This window comes from Peromyscus leucopus, chromosome 8b, assembly GCF_004664715.2.
Source record: "Peromyscus leucopus breed LL Stock chromosome 8b, UCI_PerLeu_2.1, whole genome shotgun sequence".
NCBI classification, from domain to species: domain Eukaryota; kingdom Metazoa; phylum Chordata; class Mammalia; order Rodentia; family Cricetidae; genus Peromyscus; species Peromyscus leucopus.
In genome coordinates this window covers 17,605,726-17,628,711 of record NC_051086.1, presented here as the reverse complement: position 1 = coordinate 17,628,711, position 22,986 = coordinate 17,605,726, and the positions used below count along the sequence as shown (strand labels likewise).

Sequence of the window (22,986 nt, the reverse complement as noted above, 5' to 3'; positions counted from 1 at the left end):
CACCCCCCTAAAATGCATATGGCACGCCAATGTCTTCCTCGGTAGTTGCCTACTACTGAGGAATTTCTGTTAAGTTTTGTGTTCACTGATGAATTTTAAGATTTATTCGTCTTTTTGTGTATGTGGGTGTGTGCCTCCATGAGTTTATGTGCATCATGTGCAGTGCCCTTAGAGGCCAAAAGAGGGCATCAGACGCCCTGGAACTGGAACTGGAGTTACAGGCAGTTGTAAGCCACCCAATGTGATTGCTGGGCATTAAACCTGGGTCCTTTGCAAGTGCATCAAGTATTCTTAACCACTGACTCATCTCTCCAGCTTTTCACTAAAATACCCAAATGATCCTTTATGACTTCTTCCCACCCCTGTGCCCTCCACCACACACACAGGGTTTCTCTGTGTAGCCCTGGCTGTCCTGGAACTCAAGAGATCCACCTGTCTCTGGGATTAAAGGTGTGGGACCGCCACCAGCTCCTTTATGATTCAGAGGGATTCAGAATAAAAGACAACGGATTCTCTAGAGTTTTCTTTCGACTACTTTCAGAACACAGGATCACACACAGCTTCCTGCTTCCCCCTCAGAGCCATTTTCAATGGCTGCAAAGTATTTCATGGCAATGTACTGTGAGCCCTGATTTTAGAAATGTGGACTGCTCCTCTTCCTTTGGCCGTCTGTTGTCCCAATGTTCTTTAGAAAGACCGTCCCCAACCTCTGTCCCATATGACCGCATCCCAGGAGTTTCTCATAACCGACAGGTATTTCTAAACAGAGTGTTACCTACCACACAGTAAGGACGAATGAATACCTATTGAATTAGTGAAGGCATGTGTGAATAAATGAATGGAATGTCTTTGGCCTTTTATGCTCTCCTTTTCCCTCTGGCACTCAGCTATCTTGCATCCTTCTCTTGGTAACCAATGTGGGGGTGTCACTGCCCACAGAGGGACTCCCCCTTTCTGTGATGCAGGGGCAGCACTTCTGAGACAGGAAGAGCCAGCCATTCAGGGGGAAGTGGAAGTGGTGATGTCATGTCAGGTTTGATTATTTTAGAACCACTGCTCCTGGGGCCAGGGAGCTAGCTATCTCAGAAGGAAAAGGTGCTTGCCACCATGCCTGATGATCCTCGGGACCCACATTGTGAAAGATGAGAACCAAGTCCTGCAAGTTGTCCTCTGTCTTCCACACAGGATGCGTACACACACACACACACACACACACACACACACACACACACAAGTGCATACACAAAGCAAGTGAAAAATAAATGCAATATAAATTTAAACCAACCTGGGAGTCCTCCAGTAGAAAGAGCGTTATCCCCTACCCCCAGGAAGAGTTCAGGGAAACAAGGATACATCAATCATAACCTGCACAAAGTCCCCACGCTGAGCTACATATACAGGCAGTGGGGATGCCTGGCCCGGTCTGCAAAGATCGCAGATATGTGCCCCATCCCTTCCGCCATCCCTCCTGCACCATGGCACCGACCCTGGTAGAGTAGCAAACTCTTCCATGTCTGTGTTGGACTTAGAAGGGCTGACAGCACTAGTGTGCAGGGCCAGCCCCAAGTGCAGGGGCACAAGACGGGAGCCAGAGCCAGCCCTGGAGCTGCTCAGCCACGGAGGGCGGGCCATGACCCCCTGAAACCTTGGCATCTGAAGGTCAACGCACTCTGAAGTCCGACCAGTTACCACTAGCTTCCTCTATTGGGACACCCCCAATTTTCACCCCTGGTGTCCTGGTCTGCATTCTTTCCTTCAGGCGGCGGCTTAAACGTCATTTCCCTGTCAAGTTTCTGTCAGTCACTCCCTAAGCATCTCCGACTTTTCATCCATTCATGTCCACGGGCTCACTCACTGACTCACTCACTCTCACTGCCCCTCCCTGACAGACTGTTAGCAGCATGGGGGTGGGGACGAGGCTCACGCCAATTCAGCTTGTGACCCCAATACCTGATACAAAAGAGATGCTCAACAGCTGCCCGAAGCTCCTGTTTTTGAGAATGGAACACACTAGTAGAACTACATAGGCGAGGGCAATCTCGGCGCTCATCTCAGGGGGCAACTGTAACATGCATGAAGACCAGCGGGGAGAAACCGGGTGAACTGGAGTCCAGAGAAAGAGGAAGCATTTTTCTTGCTTAAGTATAGATAGGACAGGTGCTTTCACAGAGCCTTGTGAGCCTCAAGAAGAATTATAAGTATGAGCAAAGTACAATGACTGACATGCATGAAAATATCATAATGAAACCAACCCATTATTTTTATGTACCTAGATATATTTTGTGATGTTTTTAGTTTCAATAAAGTTTATGAAGAATTTATTAATATTAGAGAAATTTCGGTTTTTTTGTTCTTTTTTTTTTAACTTTAAAAAGAACGATACAGGGGTTGGGGATTTAGCTCAGTGGTAGAGCGCTTGCCTAGCAAGCACAAGGCCCTGGGTTCGGTGCTCAACTCCGGAGTGGGGGTGGGAAACAATACATTATCTCCCTACCAGACCCATCAAAGGCAATGTTTCCCAATGTGTGTTCCCTGAAGGCAATCGGTCCTGTGACATGCTTCAAAAAGAAAAGACTTCCATAGGCCAGTTCCGGAAACAACACACACCACACTGCTCACTCCTAAAGTACCTATCAGCACAGTCCCTGAAACATGTGTATGGTGAAGAATCTTTATATAATTTGGGGGAACCGAACATTAAATTTATTTTGCCACAGAATACCACCACCTCTTTTTTGGAGGGGCAGAGTGACAACATTCCAGAAAGCCTGGACCAAAACAGAGCTTTAGGGTGGTTGGCTGATAAGCAGCGTGTGGGAAAGGGAAACTGCAGAGAGTCCTCAAGGCGGGACCCTGGAGGCGAAAACCCCTAGCACAGTGCTTCATAATCTGATGAGTCCTTTAAACCCAGAGATTTATAAAAAGCTCGCTGAGATTAAGAACTGCAGCTTCCACCTGCTAAATTGCCTGGGTACGAATTTCCCTGTGGCCATGATACTAGCAGACTGAGAGATGTCTTGGCCCAGCGGTAGAAGCTGGTATGAGGAAGCCCCAGGCAGCCAAGGGTTCGGTGCCTACCAAAGGTAGCATCAGGATTAAACACACAGCTGTGCCCCATCTCATACATAGCACTTTATACCTCACAATCCTGGTGGCTTCCAGTCCTCTGTAAACACTGACCTGCCTCCCCCACGGAAGCCCTGTGTGTTACAGCCTGCTAGACTATGAGACATGCCGCCTTAAGGCAAGGAAGGACAGCACCTTTCTTGTTGCTCACTGAAATCCAGCTCCCCAAGCTTCTACACCTCTCCCGGGATTTCATGTGCGTTTGGAATTTCTCAGTAGGATAAACAATTTTGCATCGTCTTCTGATAAATACGGAGTTCTACTGTGGACATTCATACGGACAGATTTAAACACAACATTTGGAAGCCTACGTGTTTATCATAAAGCAAGAGGTGAGGAAACACCATGTGCAACTAGTGACCGACAGGAAGTGGAGACTTGCAAATCTCAAAAGAAAACGCAAGGAGAGGGAGGGGGAGGGGCTTTTCAAAGGCCTCTGAGCGAGGCCCCGGCCTCCCCTCCTCCTCTCAGCCTACTGCTTCTCCTCAGCCTGAGGAGACAGACAGTTTCAACATTCTCCAAAAGCCAACAGTGTTGGTAACATCCCCTTCTGCGGAAGTTGGGCCCGACTTCCTTCCAGCAGGGTGAGAAGTCATGCCTGTGACATCCGTCACTGCCCCCCTGGACTCCTCAGCAAATGGCAGACGGGTCAGTTCCCCCTATCTCCTCATTCCTGAGAGTCACAGTCACTGGCCCTCTAAGCAACACTCAGTACCAGGCCCGGCTACAGCCAGGACAGCGACCACACACCACACATGCCTGTTCGCCCCTCACTGGTCTGCCATCCCACTCAGACCCCTGAGTCCCCTCCCCAAACACCCCCACAGATAACATTCAGGGTCTCCTTCCTCACATCCCCAAGGTCTTCAAGTCAGCCGGCTTCCTGATATGAGCACATCCCTCATACCTCCTGGATGGAGGAGACTCCTCATCCTCCTACGCCCTCTTATCTGGGGTCAGACCAATGTGACCCTGCTTCACAGCTGGCTTTCTAATTGATCCAGTCTTAGAGATCTCTTCTCTGGGTCCCTCCTCCACCACCTCCTGCTCTTTCTCTTCCCCTCCCTCCCTCCCCCTCCCCTCCCTTTAACAGCCAGGCTCACCCCCTTCTCTGTCTCTCCCTCCTCCTCCCCACCTCTCTCTCTCTGCTGGGGAGTGAACCAAGGTCTGCACGTGCCCAGTCAGCACTGCTATTCTGCTGAGGGCCCTGAAGCACCTCACTGATACTCCTAGCTCCTGTCGCTCATCTTCAGATTCCTTCTAGGGCATCTCCTAGGCACCTTAGTGAAGCCCACTGGGGATTGATAGGAAACGAACTCCCACCATTACTTCCGAGTTGGGACTAGTCTCCCCTGCTCACTCACCCCTGAGTCTCTCAAACAACAGTGAGTTGACCACATGCATCAGGATCTCCTGAAGGCTGACTTAAAATAGCGGCTCCTCCCTATGCAGGGGTCAACGGGGTCTCCTTTAGATTCATGTCAACCTAGAACTTCAGAATGTAACCTTACTGGGACACAGACTCCTCCCAGGTGAACTTAAGTTAAAATGGGGTCATAGTGGATTAGGACAGTTCCTCCAGAGAAAAGAAACAGGGACTGGAGCAAGGGCTCAGTAGTTAAGAGCACTTGTTTCTGCACAGGATCAGGGCTCAGTTCCCAGAACCCATACGGTGGCTCACAATCATCCATACGTTGAGTTCCAGGGGATCCAATGCCATCTTCTGACCTCCAAGGGCCCCAGGCACACAAGTGGTGTACAGACATACATGCAGGTAAAACACTCACAAACAAGATCAAATAAATTTTTCATTTGTTTGGTTTCTTTCAGGCAGGGTTTCTCTGTTTAACAGCACTGGTTGTCCTGGAACTCCCTCTGTAGACCAGGCTGTCCTTGAACTCACAGAGATCTGTCTGCCTCTGCCTCCTTAGTGCTGGGATTAAAGGCGTGCGCCACAATGGTTGGCAGATAAAAATAATCTTAAAAAAAAAAAAAACTTTTTTAAAAACACAAAACAGACACACAGAAAGAAGATAAGGTAAAGAGAGACACAGTGAAAACCTTGTTAAGACAGAGCAGGAACTGGAGAGACTCAACTAGACCTCAAGGAGTACCACAGACTGCCATCAAGCACCGGAAGCCCGGAGAGGCAGGAACGGACCCCCTCTGAGCGCTGACACCATGATTCAGACTTGTACCTCAGAACCAGGAGAATACATTTCTGCTGTGTGAAATCCCCCAGCCACCTCTTCAATGCAGCAACCCTACGAATGAGGTTCATCTCTCCAGCTCCCGACTCAGGGAATCGCGAGTTCAGGAAACTGCACCAGCACTTGGCTGTACTCTGCAAGCCAGTTCAAAAAGGGTAAAAGTCTCTACATTCAAATCAGAGAGGCTCCCAAGGCTTCGTGTGCAGTCAGCTGAGGGGGAAATAAAAAGTACCACATAAAAGGGCTGCTAGGAATGTTTGAGCAATTATTTCTTCCTCCTCCCCCTCTTCCTTCCCTTCTTCAGACACAGTCCTCATCTATCCTAGGCTGTCTTCCAATTTGCTATGTGTCCAGAGATGACTTTGAACTTCTGATCCTCCTGCCTCCACTTCCTGAGAACTGGAATTATAGGTATGTGCCACCATGCTGTTTTATGTGATGCTGGGGATAAAATCCAGGGTTTTGTGCACGCTAAGCAAGCACTCAAACAACTGGTTCCATTCTTCGCCTCTCGGAAGTCACGTCCATAACCAGAAGAAAATATGTGTACTAGGCATTCGTTCGACAGTCTATGGCAGGTGCCCTGTAGGCATCCAGTAAACACCATCGACTTCCTTTAGTAGGCAGCTTGTCTTTCAACATTACTAGACAAGGTTTCCTTTTGGGACTCCCCAAGAACAATGTTTGCTGTGAAAATGCTGGACATCTCCAGCTATTCATCCCCTTTATTCCAACCAGGGAGCGACATGCAGCCTTTCGCTTCTGTGACCCTAATGCCTAAACCTAAGGGCATGCACACTTCCTGCGCTGGTTCACACGCCACTCACTGCCTTGGATGGCTACAAACCCCCTGAGAACCGGGGTCCAATAACCGTGAGCCAGCACGCCTGGCTCACATTCTTCTCACAGCTCTCCACATGCTTTGGGGATAAGGTGTAAACTTCTAGGGAGATCAGCATGCCCAAAACTCTCTTGGTCCATCCCCATCTTCCTCTAAATCACCAAGACAGTCCTCGTGGGGCTCATGCTTTGCGTGACTGGCACATGCTGCCCTGGACTGTGCTAAAGCAACTCCTCCATACCTGTCTCCACCTGCCCTCATCTTTCAAAAAACATTCTCTATAGCTTTTCGTTACCCCCCAGGCAAACCCTCTCGCCTATTGTACAGGGACGGTGTGTGTGTGTGTGTGTGTGTGTGTGTGTGTGTGTGTGTGTGTGTGTGTCCGTGTCCATACTGAACTTCCAAACTACCAGCTTTGTGGTCTTGGTAAGTTATTCAATTCTCTAAATGTAGCCTGTCCTATCTGTAAGATCCTAGGGTATTGGAGAAGGCTGCAAGAGGTCTTAGCAACAGAATGGAAATCTAGCTCTTAGCAGACAGCTGAGCACTCACTAAATGGTGGCTACTACCCACAGATATCAGCTTGTGAGCACACAGTAAGCACACGTTAAAGGTATACCGTCACTACAGACTCTCGTGGGCATTAGCATATGACTGGAAGTGGTTTTATAGGAATGCCCTTAGGTATGCTAAGGTTCTCGGGCAGGGCAGATTTGGGGATATGGTTTCCCCTGGCAGAGCATCAGGGATAGTGAGTTATATATGGAGCTCATCAAGCGTTGTAGATGAAGAGGCTCCGCAGTGGGTCATACTGAGTGCTGTTAAAGTGAAGACAGTCCAAAGAGATATCCGAAGTTTGCTTCCCCCAACTCAAGGGCAGCAAAGCCTAATGTGGATGCATTGACTTCTTCCCTCCTGATTAGAATCTCCTCCAGAGAAATGTTACCTCCTGGGTGGTCCCCATCCTCAGCCAGGTGTCCCCCCACTGATCTGATGAGATCTCCCAGAAACTACTTCATGGTTGGGCTTTAAAGTAACCACAAGAGATGGGCAAAATTTTACAAGATTCTAATTTCGGAAGGCGAAGGCAGGAGGATGGCAAGTTTGAGGTGAGGCTGGACTATGCAGCGACTCTGTCTATAAATACACAGAACCATGAGAACTAAAGCCTGGAGTGCTCAGGGTGATGGAGAATTCTCTCTGTGGCTGGGTTCAGGAAATGTACACAGAGAAGAGCATGAGAAGGCAGAAGTGTTAAAATGTTCATGAAATTGAGTATTCATTTGCAGCTCTGTCTAAACCAAAGTTAGTGGGAAAGAAGCCTGGTGTCAGCACCAAGTCAAATGCTCTGGACTACGCCCACCTTCCCGCCCAGCTCCGGGATGGTCCCGGTGTCATCTGTGTGAGGGGGAGTCCATGCTGTGCCACCCCTAATTGCAACCCTACAGTTGTGAAATTCTGCCCATCTCTTAATACGTGGGGGAGGTGCTTAGCCTTACTGCAATTTGATATGCCATGTTTTGTGGACATCCATAGGAAGCCTGCCCTTTTCTGAACAGAAACTGAGGAGGAGTGGATTGGGAGGTGGGAACAGAGTGGGGAGGGAGGGAGGGACTGGAAGCAGAGAAAGGAGGGGAAACTGAGGCCAGAATATAAATAAAATAAAATAAGGTAAGTCTTGAGGCAGGCGTGGTGGCACAAGCCTTTAATCCCAGCACTCAGGAGGCAGGGTGGATCTCTGTGAGTTCAAGGCTAGCCTGATCTACAGAGTGAGGTCTAGCCCAGTCAGGGCTACACAGAGACAACAACAACCACAAAGCTGTGTCTTGGCTAAGGTGGCACTCCAGGGACAGTGGGTGGCAAGGTTTCACAAATCTAACTTTCCTACTTAGTAGGGGCCTGAAGTACGTGTTTAAGGTCTTGAGGCTCCTTTTCTACCAGTATGACAGAAGTACTGGTACCTAGGCTGTGTGCCCCTCCAGACTGTGGTAATGGGGAAGTTCAAGGAGGCAATGTGGACTGTGATGCACAGTCCTTGGTTGCATAAGGCGTCTGTGATGAGCACACTCTGACAAGGACCCCTGTGCAATAGCACGCCCTGCTCAGGACAAGGAGGTGCAGCCTTGCCCTCAGGAGCTAACCACACGGAAGGGAGGCAGGGGCAGGTGGACCCCTGGGGGCTTCCTGGCCGTCAGTGTAGGGAACAGGTGAGCTCAAGAAACTTGGTCTGATGTCTCAAGTGAGCAAGGCATAGTGGTACCCACTTTAATCCTGACATTCAGGAGACAGAGGCCAGTGCATCTCTGTGAGTTCAAGGCCAGGCCTGCTCTGCATAGAGAGTTCCAGGCCAGCCAAGGTTGCAAAGTGAAAGACTGTCACACACACCCAAAAAATTAAGAAGTGACTGGCTTAGATAACACCCCTCCCACCACACACACACACACACACACACACACACACACACACACACACACATGAGAATCTGGGAGAGGCAGGCAGAGGAGGGGAATGCAAAATAAATTTGTCTAAAAAAATTTAATGGGTTTAAAAAAAAAATCAAGGGGAAACAAACCAACAAACAAAAATCATAATGGTTAGCTTCAGAGTCAGAGGTGCCAGAATTTATTGGATTTTTTTTTCTCCTTGTGACCAAAATTATCAGCAATAGAAAAGATAAGGCTATCTATGAGGTCTACTCTAATGACTCCAGACTCTGGCACCATCTGCTCCAGCGACCTGCCTGAGACCCCGAGCCTCAGGATAATTGAGACTCTGCTTCCAACGCATCCAATTACTGAGTGGCTGCCACTTGCAGTACATTGCAGTGCCAGGGTTAAGAGGGGGCAAGAGTTTTCCAGCAAAGGCTCCCAACAGCCCCTACCCAGCCCCTCACAGGGTCTTGGGCCCGTTCCTTTCTACAGCTGGAAGTTCATGGGCCCCTGAGAGGCCTAAGAGAGTGCCCTTCCCCATGCCTTTGTGTTTGGGGCATTCTCACTCTGGGGTTCCTGTCTTTTCTACACACAGCCAATGAGACATCACTTTTAGCTGATCCAAGGGCACTAAATTTTTTACAGGGATTCTACCTGGGCTAGCAACGTTAGTGGTAAGCAAGCTTTATCACCATCAATAGTATACATTGCTGTACCCTCTTGAGAATTTGACTGGTGACAGGCAAGGTTCTTACAATTGTATCTTGTCATGCATAACTTCATTTTAGGAATTTATCCCTAGACAGGCAGGCAGATAAGGCTCATCACCACAGTGCAATAGGCAATTAAGTGATTCACTTGAAATAACCCAACAGACATTTAGGGGGAAGAATGGCTGCTCAAACTGTTATAACAGACCTCCGAAAGGCAAAATGGCACAGATGAATCGCAAAAGCATCGTATCAAGTTGAAAGGCAGAGAAGAGGACATATGTGACTCCATTTACACGAACATGAAATCATAGAAAAGACTAATTCTAAGCTGTAGGAGGAAGAAGTAGGTTATGGATGATCTGGGGTTGGGAGCAGGATTGGGTGACTGAGAGGAATAGGGAGCTTCCTAGGTTCAGGTGACATCTGTTCTGATCATGCTAGTTACATGTTTATACACATCCTTGAAAACTCACAATACACTGTAAACAGTATGCACACTTCATACCTGTGCATCCTACTATATGTCAGCATGTCAGTCACACTTGAACTTGACAAAAGCAAGTGAGCATTGGAACTTAATCCTACAGCAAAGAAATCATGGTACAACTATAAAGTAAAGCATCGTGCACGATGTTGGCAAATTCTTAAAGACACTGGCTACACATGGTGGCATGTTAACTTCAGAACTTAAAAGCTACAGCAGGAGGATCACAGATTAATAACTAGCCTGGATCTCTTTTCTTAAATGTGTACTGATATTTTGCCTGTGTGTATGTTTGTGTGCCAAGTGAGTGCAGTACCCAAGGAGACCAGAAGAGGGTGTTAGATCCCCTGGAACTGGAGTTACAGATGGTTGTCAGCAACTATGTGGGTTTTGGGAATTGAACCTGGGTCCTTTGGAAGATCAGAGCAGCCAGGGTTCTTAACCACTGGGCCATCTCTCCAACTCCTCTTGTGTTTATTTTTGAAGATTTCTAAACAGACAAATTCATATTCTCTCCCCCATCCTCCGTGCGCGTGCGTGCGTGCGTGCGTGCGTGCGTGCGTGCGTGCGTGCGTGTAAACCTTAGTGTCACCTCATTCTGCTAGGTGCTCGCTCACATTCGGGAAAATGTCTGGCTGCATTTCCTTTGCCCAAGGGGATGATACATAACTTAAGAAGACAAAGAACAAGTCAAGGGCACAGGCTCAGGGCTAGCTCCAGCCTTCCAAGCTCTGCCTTCCTTTAGCTAGTGAGTACAGGCGTCCCCAGCAACCAGGATGCCAGCCCAGTCTTTGTATCACGTTCTTCAGAGGCTGGAGGGTCACCAAAAGCACACATCCTTGTCTTCTCGCAGGGACAGTGTGTGGTCCAGAACTCAAGAGTTGGGCTTCCTCAGGACAAGAAGCATCGAGACCAAGTCTCCCCTGGGGGCTGTGTTCACACTTTGGTACCCTAAGGCCTGAGGTCTCCCATGAATACACATTTTATCCTATCCTCTTATGAGACACTTACAAGGAGTTGAGCCTCATGGTACAGGCTGGTCATTCCAGCTATATGGGAGGCTGGGGCAGGGGGATCAAAATTCAGGCTAGCCTGGGCAACTGAGGAAGACCTTGCCTCAAATCAAAAAGTAAAAAAAAGAAAAAGAGGGCTGGGGATGTAGCTCCGTGGCAGAGCATTTGCCTAGGACGTGTGAGGTCCTCAGTTCAATTCCCAGTAACACACACACACACACACACACACACACACACACACACACACTGAAAAAACAGATGTGACCCACTGGGCTCAGGGGCTGCACAGCTGGACAGCTGAATGCCATCTGGAATGCCACTTAGCCCCCAGCAGCTTCCCATCCTCCTTGGTCAGTCTTCCATCCCACCCGTCTCCCCATCCTGGGCAGCCCAAGTCAGCTCTGCAGCTCAGACAGCAGGAAACACTCTCGGTACTCTCTAGACTTAGTTCCTTTCACTTCCAGGAAGGAGCCGCCAAGACCTAGCCGCTTAGAGCGATGCTGAAGGCCACAACCATGAGACAGCCCTGCTGCTACGGCGGGCTAGGGCTGGTCAAGACCAACACTAGACAGATGCCACCGGCGGCAGTGGCCAGGACATCTTCTCCCTGGAGAACTGGGTGTGTCTCAGACGTATGGAAAACGGCCCCCTGTGTACAAAGGGGTTCAGAACTCCAAAGAGGAAAGGGAATGGAAATGCCAAACGGACAATAGCCAAGCTGGGCTGTTTTGTTCAATGGCCAGTTTATTTTGTTCTTTCAGGGATTCAACTTAGGGTCTCAGGAATACTAGGCAAGAACTCTTCGGCTGAGCTGAATTCCTTACCTTTGTATCGTTACTTATTTATTTATTCATTCATTTATTTATTTTGTGTTTTTGAGGCAAGGCATTCCTCTGCAGCCCAGGCTGGCCTGGAGCTAGCTCTCTATGTAAGGCAGGCTGTCCTTAAACTCACGACAGTCTTCCTGACTCCGCCTTCTGAGTGTTGGGATCACAGATGTGAACCACCACACCCAGCTGTCCTCTGCCCTTTTAAACTTAACTTTTGAGACGGGATGTGAGGAAGTTGTCTCGGGCTGGCCTTAAACTTGCTTTAGGCAGGCCTTGAACTTTCAATCCCCCTGCCTCAGCTTCCTGAGTAGTGGAACTGAAGGTCTGCACCACTGAGCCTGGCTCCTAGTCAGACTTTTGAACATGGACTTGGGTCACATTGTTCTTTTAGGAGACAGAGACTCGGGCGAGTGTGAGGAAATAAAAGGGATTTAAGACAGGTGACAAGAGCCCGCTGTGTCTACCCAAGGGCAGGCGGTGGCAGAGGCCATGTTTCTTCAAGGCAAGAATATCTTACACAGGTGAGGCCCCAAGCATGGCCAGGATCCATCAAAGAGGGTGTGCTTGACAACAGCCCTTCTGAAGGCCCGGAGTGAAGCCAGCACCTGCGGCTGCTAGCATCCGAGGGTGGTTTAGGAAAAGCACAGCTCCTTGAGACCATGGCATAATGAAACAGACTACAGTGTCTTGGACAACAGAGCTTAAATCCCCTTCCGGCCCAGCTTACGTTCCTACTCCTCGCTAAAACATTTTTTCAAGAGTGACTTTAAGAGAGTCATTCATTCTGTGCCTTACAGGTCCCCATCTGTAAAATGGGCTGAATCCCAGCACTGGAACCAAAATGGGGGATAAACAAGATACGGCGCGGACAGATGCTAGCAAGGTGTAAAATGTAGAGTAAGTAGAGCAGCTGTAATAGTTTCATCACTGAACAAAACCTTTGTTGTCGCTGTGTTGGAAGGTAATTGTAATAAATGCAATCATAAACTACTAAAAATGTCCTTTACTAATCCACTGGTTCAAGACGTGGTTTTGCAAAGCCGGGGACACAGCTTAGTGGGAGAGTACCTGCCCAGCAATCACAGGCCCTGGGTCTGATCCCAGCAGTGCAAACAAAATCAAAGCAAAGAGAAACAGTCTCACGTGGGCAAGGTCTTCTCAGTGTGCAATCAAGTAGTTTCGGGAAGTAGGAGAAATGTGTCTGATGATACGGCGCTGAACAGATCTCACTCAGTCTAGGGCAGCATGAGAAGACCCTCAGGTACCCCGTGACTTCCACTCCAGAAGACAGGGAGCACCTGGTGGAAAAGTCTCTAGGCTGTGGGCTCCTTAGAACCCAGAAAGCTAGATCCACCATGTCATGTCAAGGTGTGTGTGTGTGTGTGTGTGTCACATTATGGGTTTAGGAGGAAAGAATCCATGCCGAAAACCTCTAAAGTCAGGTATTTATGCCAAGCCAGCATGAAATCACAGGCATGAGGGAGGGTCCTTAAACATTTTCTTTGCTGGCTTTCACACCCCGCTCCTCCTAGTTGGAGAGTAAGGGCTACAACCTGGACATAAAGCCAAAGGAGATGACAGCGAGCTTTGTCTATACTTGCTGCTCTTTGGGGGATAAAATTCAGGAAGGAAAATGGTTTCCCTGGCTGAGGTCTGGGAGAAATTAGTCCTATTATCTGAGTTCAATATGTAGTCATTTCTCCAAGATCACTACAGTGTACTTTGGTCCAGGCCAGGACACCTGCTTCTGTGGCTAATTGTTTTCTTATGACCCCACCCAGCATTATCTGAGAGGACAGTACCCAGGTGTCTCCGTAGCTGAGAAGGTATCTTCCCCTGGTCCGGTGTACGATGCTTTAGCCAGCACTAAGGTCAGCTCCAGCTGAACCAGGAGCCCCCACCATGCCAAAGACTAGGAAGAGAAAAACACTACTGCCCGGCTGTTCAACAAGTCTGAGTGAAGTCCTCTGAGTTCCTTTTTCTAGACCCTCGGCATGCTGTGTGTATTAGGTAAGGCAATGCCCCCCCAAGGTCCCTCTGCGCCATGATGAGGCATACCTCATGCCCCCACACAGGCTGCTCACAGCCACGTTTAAAGGAGCAGCTCCTGTATGGACGGCAAAGATCACAGCAAAGTAAATGTGAGATCAGCGAGGCTGAGACACACAGGGGGGATGAGGAAGGTGAGCCTCAAGGTAGGTGCTGTCTGTGCCCCACCTCTGGGTGCATCCCAAACTTACGTGAACCTCTTAGGTAGAAGAAGACTGAAGACTGTATTTAACTTTAAACTTAGGAGGACACATTTTCTAGGGGGACAAAAAAAGAGAGTTCTAGGTTTTAATCTGATACTCGAAGGGGTATGGACCATGAAAACCGTCACTACCACCATCCTCCATGCCTCCGGGTGTGTGTGTGTGTGTGTGTGTGTGTGTGTGTGTGTGTGTGTGTGTGTGTGTGTGTGTCACGATCTGCTCCTCTCTCAGGTTCAGCGCACAGGTGAGGAACAAATTTTCCTGTAGGAGCTACAGCTAGTGTTCAACCCACAGCAGACAGGTCGGAAGGGGCGAAGCTAAGGGGCAGTGTGTTTTAGGATTAAAGGGGTCTTCCATGGAAGCTTCAGGATGGAGAAGGAGGGCCACAGGTGAAACTTAAGGACTTGGTGTGGGACAGAGGTGGCCTGGAAAGGGAGAAGTGGGAGCCGTTTCTCCAGAGACACTTGGTAGAAAGGCACCCTGCCCCCAATCCAGTCCTGAATCCTCTCTAGGCTGGGTGGAAGGTCTTTGGAGGAACCATCTCATTCCTGGGTCCTGCTCTCACTAGATACAGGGCTGTTAGCAAACTACCACGTCACTTTCACTTTTGAGTCTTACCCACCACTGTGTACTGGTCTCGTGAGATGACAAACACCTTTTCCTGGGAGAAAGGGTAAGGGAAGTTCTCATGGAGTTCAGGTTGGCCTCCAACTTGCTATGTAGCTGAGGCTGGCCTTGAACTCCCAATCTTCCTGCCTTCACCTCCTAAGTGTTGGTGTTATGATTCTGTGCCACCACAAACAGCTAAGATGCCTTTTAAAAAACAAACAAACCTGAAATATGTGTGGTAGGCATGCATGTTTGTGTGTGTGTGTGTGTGTGTGTGCGCGTGCCTGTGCCTGTGCACATGTGTGTAGAGGCCTGAAGTTACCACTCAATGTCTTCTCCATTCACCCTTTATTTATTGAGGCAAGGTCTCTTGCTGAACCTGGAACTCCCCAATTCTGGCTAGTCTAGCTAGCCTGGTTGCCCTTAGCATACCTTCTCTCTGCCTCCTGAGTGCTGGAATTACAAGTGGCTACCATGCCTGCCTGGCTTCTATGTGCATGCTGGGGATTCCAACTCTGTCCTCACACTTGCATGGCAAGTATTTTATCCACTGAGCCATCTCTCCAGACCCCTAGGATTCCTTTCTTACAGGGATCACTGACATACTTAGGGACCCCAGGAGACTCTCCATAAACCTAAGTCTTAGCTGAGCACATGTTATAGGAAGGAGTCCACTGGGCTCCCACAAAACAATCCTAAGGGGGAAAGGAGACCAGCCACACACTTTCCACATAGCTCATATTCTTACATGGTCTCCCTTGACCTTTTTAATTCCTATAAAATATTTCTCCCCAGTTTAATGAATGATTCATTTCCCTCACTTTAAACATACAGGGAAGGCTCCATTTTAGACATAGAGGCCCCAGAACTGCACGAGACAGACTTAGGTGGACTCTTGTGAAGCATATATGTTTGGAATCAGGGGAAAAACAGCAAACTAAGAGTGGACAATTTCAGATACTAGTAAATGCTACAAAGAGAATAAAACAGGGCGATCTAACTGTGGTGTGTGTATGTGGAGGGATAAGAAATTAGTGGGAGGACACTATGAGAACAGCTGAGAAACACAGACTACAAATGAATAGCCAGTACAAAGGCCCTGAGGCATGAAGAAGCTTGACATGTTCAAGGGACAGAGAGGAAGTCAGTGTGGCTCCAAGGGAGGGACACAGAGACAAGATAAGAGAGTAAGCCAGAGAGGCTCTGTCAGGAAGTCCAGGTAATGGTGTGGACTGGGAATATTGTTTGAATATTGTATTTATTCATAATGTGTACGGACGTTTTGCCTGCATGTATACCTACGCACCATATGCACACAGTGCCCACAGAGACCAGAAAAGAGGGCATTGGATAGCCTAGGACTGGAGTTACAGTTGTTGTGAGCAGTCATGTGGGTGCTGGAAATTGAACCTGCGTCTTCCCAAAGAGCCACCAGTGCTCTTCATCACTGAACCATGTCCCCAGTCCTCTGGGAATTTTATTTGAAGAGCAGCAGGTCTTGAAGGAAGAAAATGACAAAGTGGAATTATTGGTATGGAGGAAAGAATGAACCAGAGCATCTGGGCCGAGAGAAGGTAAAGAGCCAGCCCAGGAGATGCCACCGTTACCAACTTGCATACAAAACCGAGACTTATTTCCACGTTGTTAAATTTCCCACATTATTGTATGTGCGGCACCAGACTCTCCCATCTGATGAGGTGGGGCTCCCTCCCACTGTTCCTGAGACGGCAGCTGTGCCCTCTGCGGCCACCAGGAGAGGGTGGCTGGTAGCGGCTCCACAAAAGCAATTGCACAGCCTGTATGCAAACATGCTTTGTGCCCGTCTGGCAACATTCAACCAAGGGTGAGTGTCCAGTGTGTGCCAGGCACTTGGAAAGGTGTTGTACAGTATTAAGAACACATTATTAGAGTTGATGTGTAAGTAAAAAACAGAATCACCCTTCTGGGAAAGATAAGGGGCCAGCCCTTGTTCCTCAAAGACAGAAGACCAGCCGAGGTACCAGTCCCTTTACCACGAAATTTTCACTCAAAACTTGCATCAAGCCAAACACTCTTAAACATCTTTGAAGAGGGAGAAGAAATGCAGCAAGAATACAGTCAGCAGGATTTGGAGGAAGTGGGACATTGTAAGTAATGAGATTTGACCCTAAGGTCAGCTTCGAGCCTGGAATGTCTCAGGCGACTGAACTCTGAGTTACATTGTTTCCACAAAGCTTTCTCTTCCCATCCGGCCCTAAACTATGTGCAGAAATGGTAACCACTTGAGGCATGTTCAATCAGGAAGGCAAGTTCCCCAGTGGCCCTCACTACCTGCATTCATTCAGCGAATACTCCTAGAAAAGGACTAAGAACCTACTGTTTCATGCACAATCCCTACCTCCTCTGACTCTGCTTTCTGGCCTTGACTTCTGACCTCCAAACTCGGAACGCTTAGTTAAAGGTGTGCAGTACCATGACTTGCTTTTGAAAAGAATTATTAGGACTCAATTTTGACTCCACATGCCCAGGCTGGAACATTCTATTCTGGAAAGAGCAAAGTAACATGGGAAAGCTATGAGAGAGAGAGAGAGAGAGAGAGAGAGAGAGAGAGAGAGAGAGAGAGAGAGAGAGAGAGAGATCAACGAAGAGGAAAAGAGAAAAAATAAAGTATTTCTGTGACTGGAAGACACTGACTATCTGATAAGTCGCCCCCCCTCCCCCAAGAATCTGGGGACTCTTTCAACAGGACTGCCACAGAAGCTCAGTACACATGTGCTGGAAGGGGGACTCGATTCCACAGGGAGCCACATGCCCCAGTAAGGCAACTTCTGTCCTACACTGGGCTGACAAACCAGTTGAGAACACCTCTCCCCTAAATTCATGTCCACCTGGGACCTGAGAATGTGAACTGACTTGAAAGTCATATCCTGTCAGAGGTACCGGTTGAAGGACAGTTGTGTCCTACCGGGTTAGGGTGGGCTCCTATGAGAAAACGGACACAGACCCTCAGGCAGACCTTACGAGATGACACCGAGGCAGAGACTGTGAGGAAGCCAAGAGCACTCAGAACGCTGAGGCAACAGGGCCAGGAATTTGAGAACGGCTTGGACCATACAGTAAGTAGACAGCTAGTCTGAGCTGCACGCCAAGACCCTGTCTCAAAAACAAGTTGGAAAGGTCATCTCCGGACCCTTCCAACATCAGAGAATACATTGTTGCTGCGGGATGTCCTCCAGCTTCCAGTACTTTGTTACAGTAGCTCCACTTCCATAGGCACACCAAGTGTCCAAACGACTCTTCCCAGCCTTGGTACAAGTAGGAAGAAACACAGAGAAGCCTCCAGTCCACTGGGCTTTTCCAGCCTCCCAGTGGCCACCAGCAGTCTGGGGAGGGGAGAGGAGCCAGGATCATGTTTCAGGCATCTCCACCTTCTACCACAGAAAGCCAACCGGCAGGGGAATTTCTGTTCTCTCCCTTGGCTTTCTAGCTTGCAACCTCTTCCAGTTAAGTGTTTCTTTTCTTTCTCTTGTTTTGTGACAAGGTGTCACTATGTAGCCCCCAGTCCTTCCTGGAATTCACCATGACCCCACTGGCCTTGAACTTGTGGGATCCTCCCGCTTCCTCCAGGCCTGGCTTTTAAATTCCAATCAGTTCCTACCTTAACAATGCATTCTCATCAACTACCTAATATTTCTAACTTTACTACTTTTATACAAATTTATTTAGGCATCTGCTTTACCACTGAGCTAGGCACCAGGCTAATAATTTTATCTTAAAAGCCATTGCTACATCATTACAATAAAGGGAAGAATCAGCATCATGTATGGCATGCAGACCTGGTGTGTCTTTGAACTACACACTGAAATGAGTACACAGTATTTTTTTTTAAAGTCCATTCTTGTACCATTTTAAAGTAATCTCCGGAGGTAAATTCAATGGGATAAGATAACTACTCTCCATTTAGTTGCCTGGAACTCTGCTCTCCTGAAAAACCGACTTCAAGTTCTTGGATCTCCAGGTCCTCTCCCTGGAGGAAGATCACACTCCTCCATGAAGGTAAAAGGGCCGGCGCACAAATAAGCACCAAGAGTTCCGAGTTCCCACGCGGGACATCCTGAAAACACGTACACGAGAGCGAAAGTAATTCTAAATACCCAGTCCGTACGAGTGACAAGGGCTGGGAGGGACTGACCTTTTCGCGTAGGGTGCAGTGGACGTCCGAGGCGACGCGCCCTTCCCACCACGGCTCATCCATCACCGCCGCAGATCCGAGGCTACCGGGACCTCTGGGTGCACCCTACGAGGACACAGGGAGCTTCAGCGGCCGGAGACACTTTCCCCACCCCGCCTTCGGTCACCCTTCTCCTAGCCCGTCCCTGTCCCCGTCCTGGACGGGCGCCCCCTCCTGCCCCGCTCTGCGGAGCCGGTGGTCGCCTGCTGTCCTGAAAAGAGAGCAGTGTACCCTCCCCTCTCTCCGCCCGCCCAACCTGGGGCGATCTAGAACTGTGTGCAACAACTTGCAGAATTTCCAATGTCCCCTTCTGCAAAAGTTGCAAAGTTGCTGGCCGCAGTAGCTCGCCCGGGGCTGACTGGGTCACCAGCTCTGAGTCCCCAACTCCTCCCCCGCCGCCCAGCCTTTGTCCTGCTCGCACATCCTGCCCTCGAGCCGGGGCGAGACTCACGCATTGCTGTCCCCGCGTGGGGGATCGCGGGTGGCGGGTCCCTCCCCGCACCGGGAGCGCTGTGCCCTCCGGCGGCCGTCCGGCCCTTGACCTCGCGTGCTCGCGACCGGCGCCTCCGCAGCCCGTCCAGCCCGGCCACCGGCGCGCCCCTGCGTGCGCTCGGTCCCGCCGCGGCTCGCAGTTCGGGCCGCCGGGGGCCTCCCTCCTTCGCTCGGGGAATTGGGGGCCGGGCCTCGCGCATGCGCCGCCGGCGCCCCGCGCCCCGCGGGGCGGGGGGCTGGGAATGGCAGTCTTTCTTTTCCCCGGCGCTGGGCTGAGCTTCCTGCCCACCCTCCTCCCTCGCCCAGGAGGAAAGCTAGGCTTCACCTTCCCCGAGACTCAAGGGGGGGGGAGGGTCCCCAATCACCCCTCCGGCTTGTTCCCGGGGCGGGGGGGAAAGGCGCCACCTGCGCGCGCCGCGCGTGGAACCAGCGGCCGGGACGCCCCCAGAAAGTTCTGACTTCCGCATGCGCTGCTCCTGCCAACCTGCCGGCGCTTCCACCTGTCTTTCTTTCTTTTCAGCCTGTCCTGCGATGGGGAGGTAGATTTCCAAACAATTCCCACAGGAGCCCCAGAAAAGCCACCCTTGGTTACGCACGAGTTCCTCCTTATAAAGGGGACTCAGTGAGTATTTTATTGTGCTCTTAAGCATGCATCGAGCATGGCAAGGCAACAGTCCTTATGGCGGGTTGCGGGATAGAAAGCCCTTTTAATACACTTGTTTTCAGAACGGTATTTTCTGGAGTCAACCGTATAATGGCATAGCATCCCGCTGTGCTGATTTTTGTGACCCCCTTTGGTTATTCCACTAATTTGGAATCAAATCCACCACCTACCTGGATGTTTTTGCCCAGTTCCGCAACCACTTAGAGCTGGGCTTCAGGTAATGGGGGCGGGGGATACAAATTGCAATAACCTGCTGAGGATACATTATGATTAAATGAGAAAACGCAGGAAAGAGGATAACCACCAGGCCCGTTAGAAAGCGAACAGTCAATAAATAATTACTACGAGAAAGATTTTAGTTTCTGCCTAGTTTTCTACAAGTAAGAAAACTTTTTTAAAATTCTTTTTTCTTTTTCGAGACAGGGTTTCTCTGTGTAGCCCTGGCGGTTCTGGAACTCACTCTGTAGACCAGGTTAGCCCTGAGCTCAGAGATCCGCCTGCCTCAGCCCCCTGAGTGCTAGGATCAAAGGCGTTTGCCACCACTGCCCAGCTACAAGTAAAAATTTACTGGTTAAAAATATAATTCAGTTTTGAAAGCTTACCACAGTGGTGCATGCCTGCAATATTAGCACTCAGAAGACTGCAGTTGAAGAACCAGGAGTTCAAGGCCAGCCTGGGTTACACAGAAGTTCAAAACCTGTCCAGGATATATGAGATTTAAAAAAAAAAAAAAAAAAAAAAAAAAAAAAAAAAGCTTGCACTGAAAAAAGTTTTAGCATTTATGAACCCTCATAAAAATAAAAAATACTTGGGATTAAACGAATGTGATATTATGTTCATGAATGTATGCATATCTTTAGACCAATGTGTAAAAACCCTAACACCTCCATGTAGAAATGGATGGAGTTCATGAGAATAGGTGTGCCAGCAAAGAAAATGCATGCCCACAGTCACTAACAAACACAAGTTTTAAAAAACTGGAGCATATCTTTATCAAAGGTGTTTTTGTGTTTCTTAAGTTTTTAGGTTAGCATAAAAAGGAATGGCCTTTCTCACCTATGTGTCATTATACTTAGTTCTCGGTCATTACCCTCCCCTACTGTCAAGGGTTTATTTTTTAGCACAAGACTCATAAGGTTGGTAAATACACAGTGTTCTTGGGAATGCAAATGCCATCTTTCTGAAAAACAACATAGATGGAAAAGTTTAAAAGTATCATTTGATCCAACTATTCCACCTCTGTGAGTATGAGGCCAGGCTGGTGTACATAGTGAGTTCTAGGCCAGCCAAGGCTACATAGTGAGACCTATCTCAAAAATCAAAACACTCCCCACCTCCACACACACACACACACACACACACACACACACACACACACAGAGTGATAAAGTGTTTGAACAAGGAACTAGCTAAGAATGACCTGTTTATAAAGGTGTTTTTTTTTTTTTTTTAAAGAATGACTATGTAATGAGTCGGGGTAGGTTAATATACACAATATATGTAGTAATCAGGAGGATAGAATATGGCTTTACTACTTTTGTACATATTTATTCACACACAAAAGAAATTGGAAAATATCCATAGAAGTATTGACTATAACCAGAGTGATAATTATGGGGCGGGATGGGGAGGGGAAGGAGCCTGGGCTAGCTATTGAACCTAGGGATTTCCACATCCTAAGCAGGCACTCTCTACCTCTTCATCTTCAGTCCTGGAAATCTTTAATTTACCCCCTGCCAGTATATCTGTGTTTTCTAAATCTCCCACAAGAAACACAAACTGCTTTCATAACTACAAAAAAAAAAAAAAAAAAAAAGAATGTTATTTTCAATGCCTATGTGCTACATTTTCAGGGTGGGGGCTCCCCTGAACAACAGTTTGCTGTGTTGTTTGTGTTTTGCTCACTTTTTTTTGAAATCATATTATTTCGTTTTCAGTAATCCCCCCATTCTGGGTATATGGAAAGAAGAAAGGCCTTGATTCTTCATTAGTTTATTGTCTCCCTTTCCTAAACATCAGCTATGAGTTTATCAAGGATGCTGATAACGGAAGGAGAAACACACACTTTGGGCTTTTCTCTAGGGGCTGTTTTAAGAGGAGTCTAAACACAGTCTCCCAGCCCTCTTTTGTGTATCCTCATTTTCCCACTATCTCTGAAGAGTAAAAACACATTGCACCAATAAACTCATGCTTTTAGAGGTTGGTCTCTGGCCACAGGTGCCCTCAGCAGAGGCGATTTCCTGTGCCGGCTGCTGGGAAACAATGTAGCTGGAGTTACTTCTCCCAGTCAGGCCAAAAGGTTTGGATCATTCAAAAAACTAAACTTTTATTAAGTGCTTATTATAGAGCAATGGCCCCTTCTCCACCCTCCACCTCAAAAGCTGACCGGTAAGGAATCAAAGGTTTGAAGTAAAGACATTTTAGCTACCTTCCAATTTCCTATGTATAAAGTGAGAAAAAGAAAATCTCTGCCCATTACAATCTTACTTAGAGGCAAATGAGTCTAGTATTTCCACCGTCTTATTATTGACTGTTAACTCTGCAATAAACTTACCCTCTCCTTCCTCCATCAGCCCCCTTTCATGTGATACAAGCTCGCCCTGGCCCAGGCCCCCTTCTATTGCTAAGGATAGCCGTCAGCTTGTCTCCTTCAAAAGTGACTTGTGGGGGTCGAACGCCAGAGAGATGGCTTGGTGGTTAGGAGTACTTGCTACCCTTGCAGAAGACTGGAGTTCAGTTCTCAGAGCACATGAGAGGCAGCTCACAACTCTCTGTAACTCCATCTCCAGGGGATCCAATACCCCATCTGATGCCACCTTCTTTTTGGTTACCTGCACAGAATTGCGCGCATGCGCACGCGCGCCTACACACACACACACACACACACACACACACACACACACACACAGATATAAATAAAAAATAAAGAAATGTTCTAAGGATAATTTGACTGATAAGGAGCTGGGGACAAGGCCGAGTTTGAGTGCTTGCCTAGCTTGCACAAAACCTCAAGTTCAATCCCTGGAACCACACTAACCAGTTGTGGTGGCACACACTTGTAATCCCAGCACTCAGGAGGTAGAGACAGGGGTATCAGAAGTTCATCTACATGG

At 48.5% G+C, this 22,986-nt stretch overlaps 1 protein-coding gene across 1 annotated transcript in view; it reads right to left on the bottom strand.

Annotated features, from left to right (window-relative positions):
• Positions 1–19,353, bottom strand: part of Ccnjl (cyclin J like) — a 56,882-nt gene extending 37,529 nt beyond the window's left edge. The window contains exons 1-2 of the mRNA XM_028864272.2: positions 19,169–19,353; positions 18,679–18,783 (exon numbers count right to left, since the gene is read on the bottom strand). Coding sequence (XP_028720105.1) covers positions 18,679–18,741 — 63 coding nt within the window. The 5' untranslated portion in view covers positions 18,742–18,783; positions 19,169–19,353. The remainder of the gene's footprint in view (positions 1–18,678; positions 18,784–19,168) is intronic.
• Positions 19,354–22,986: the final 3,633 nt, after the last annotated feature.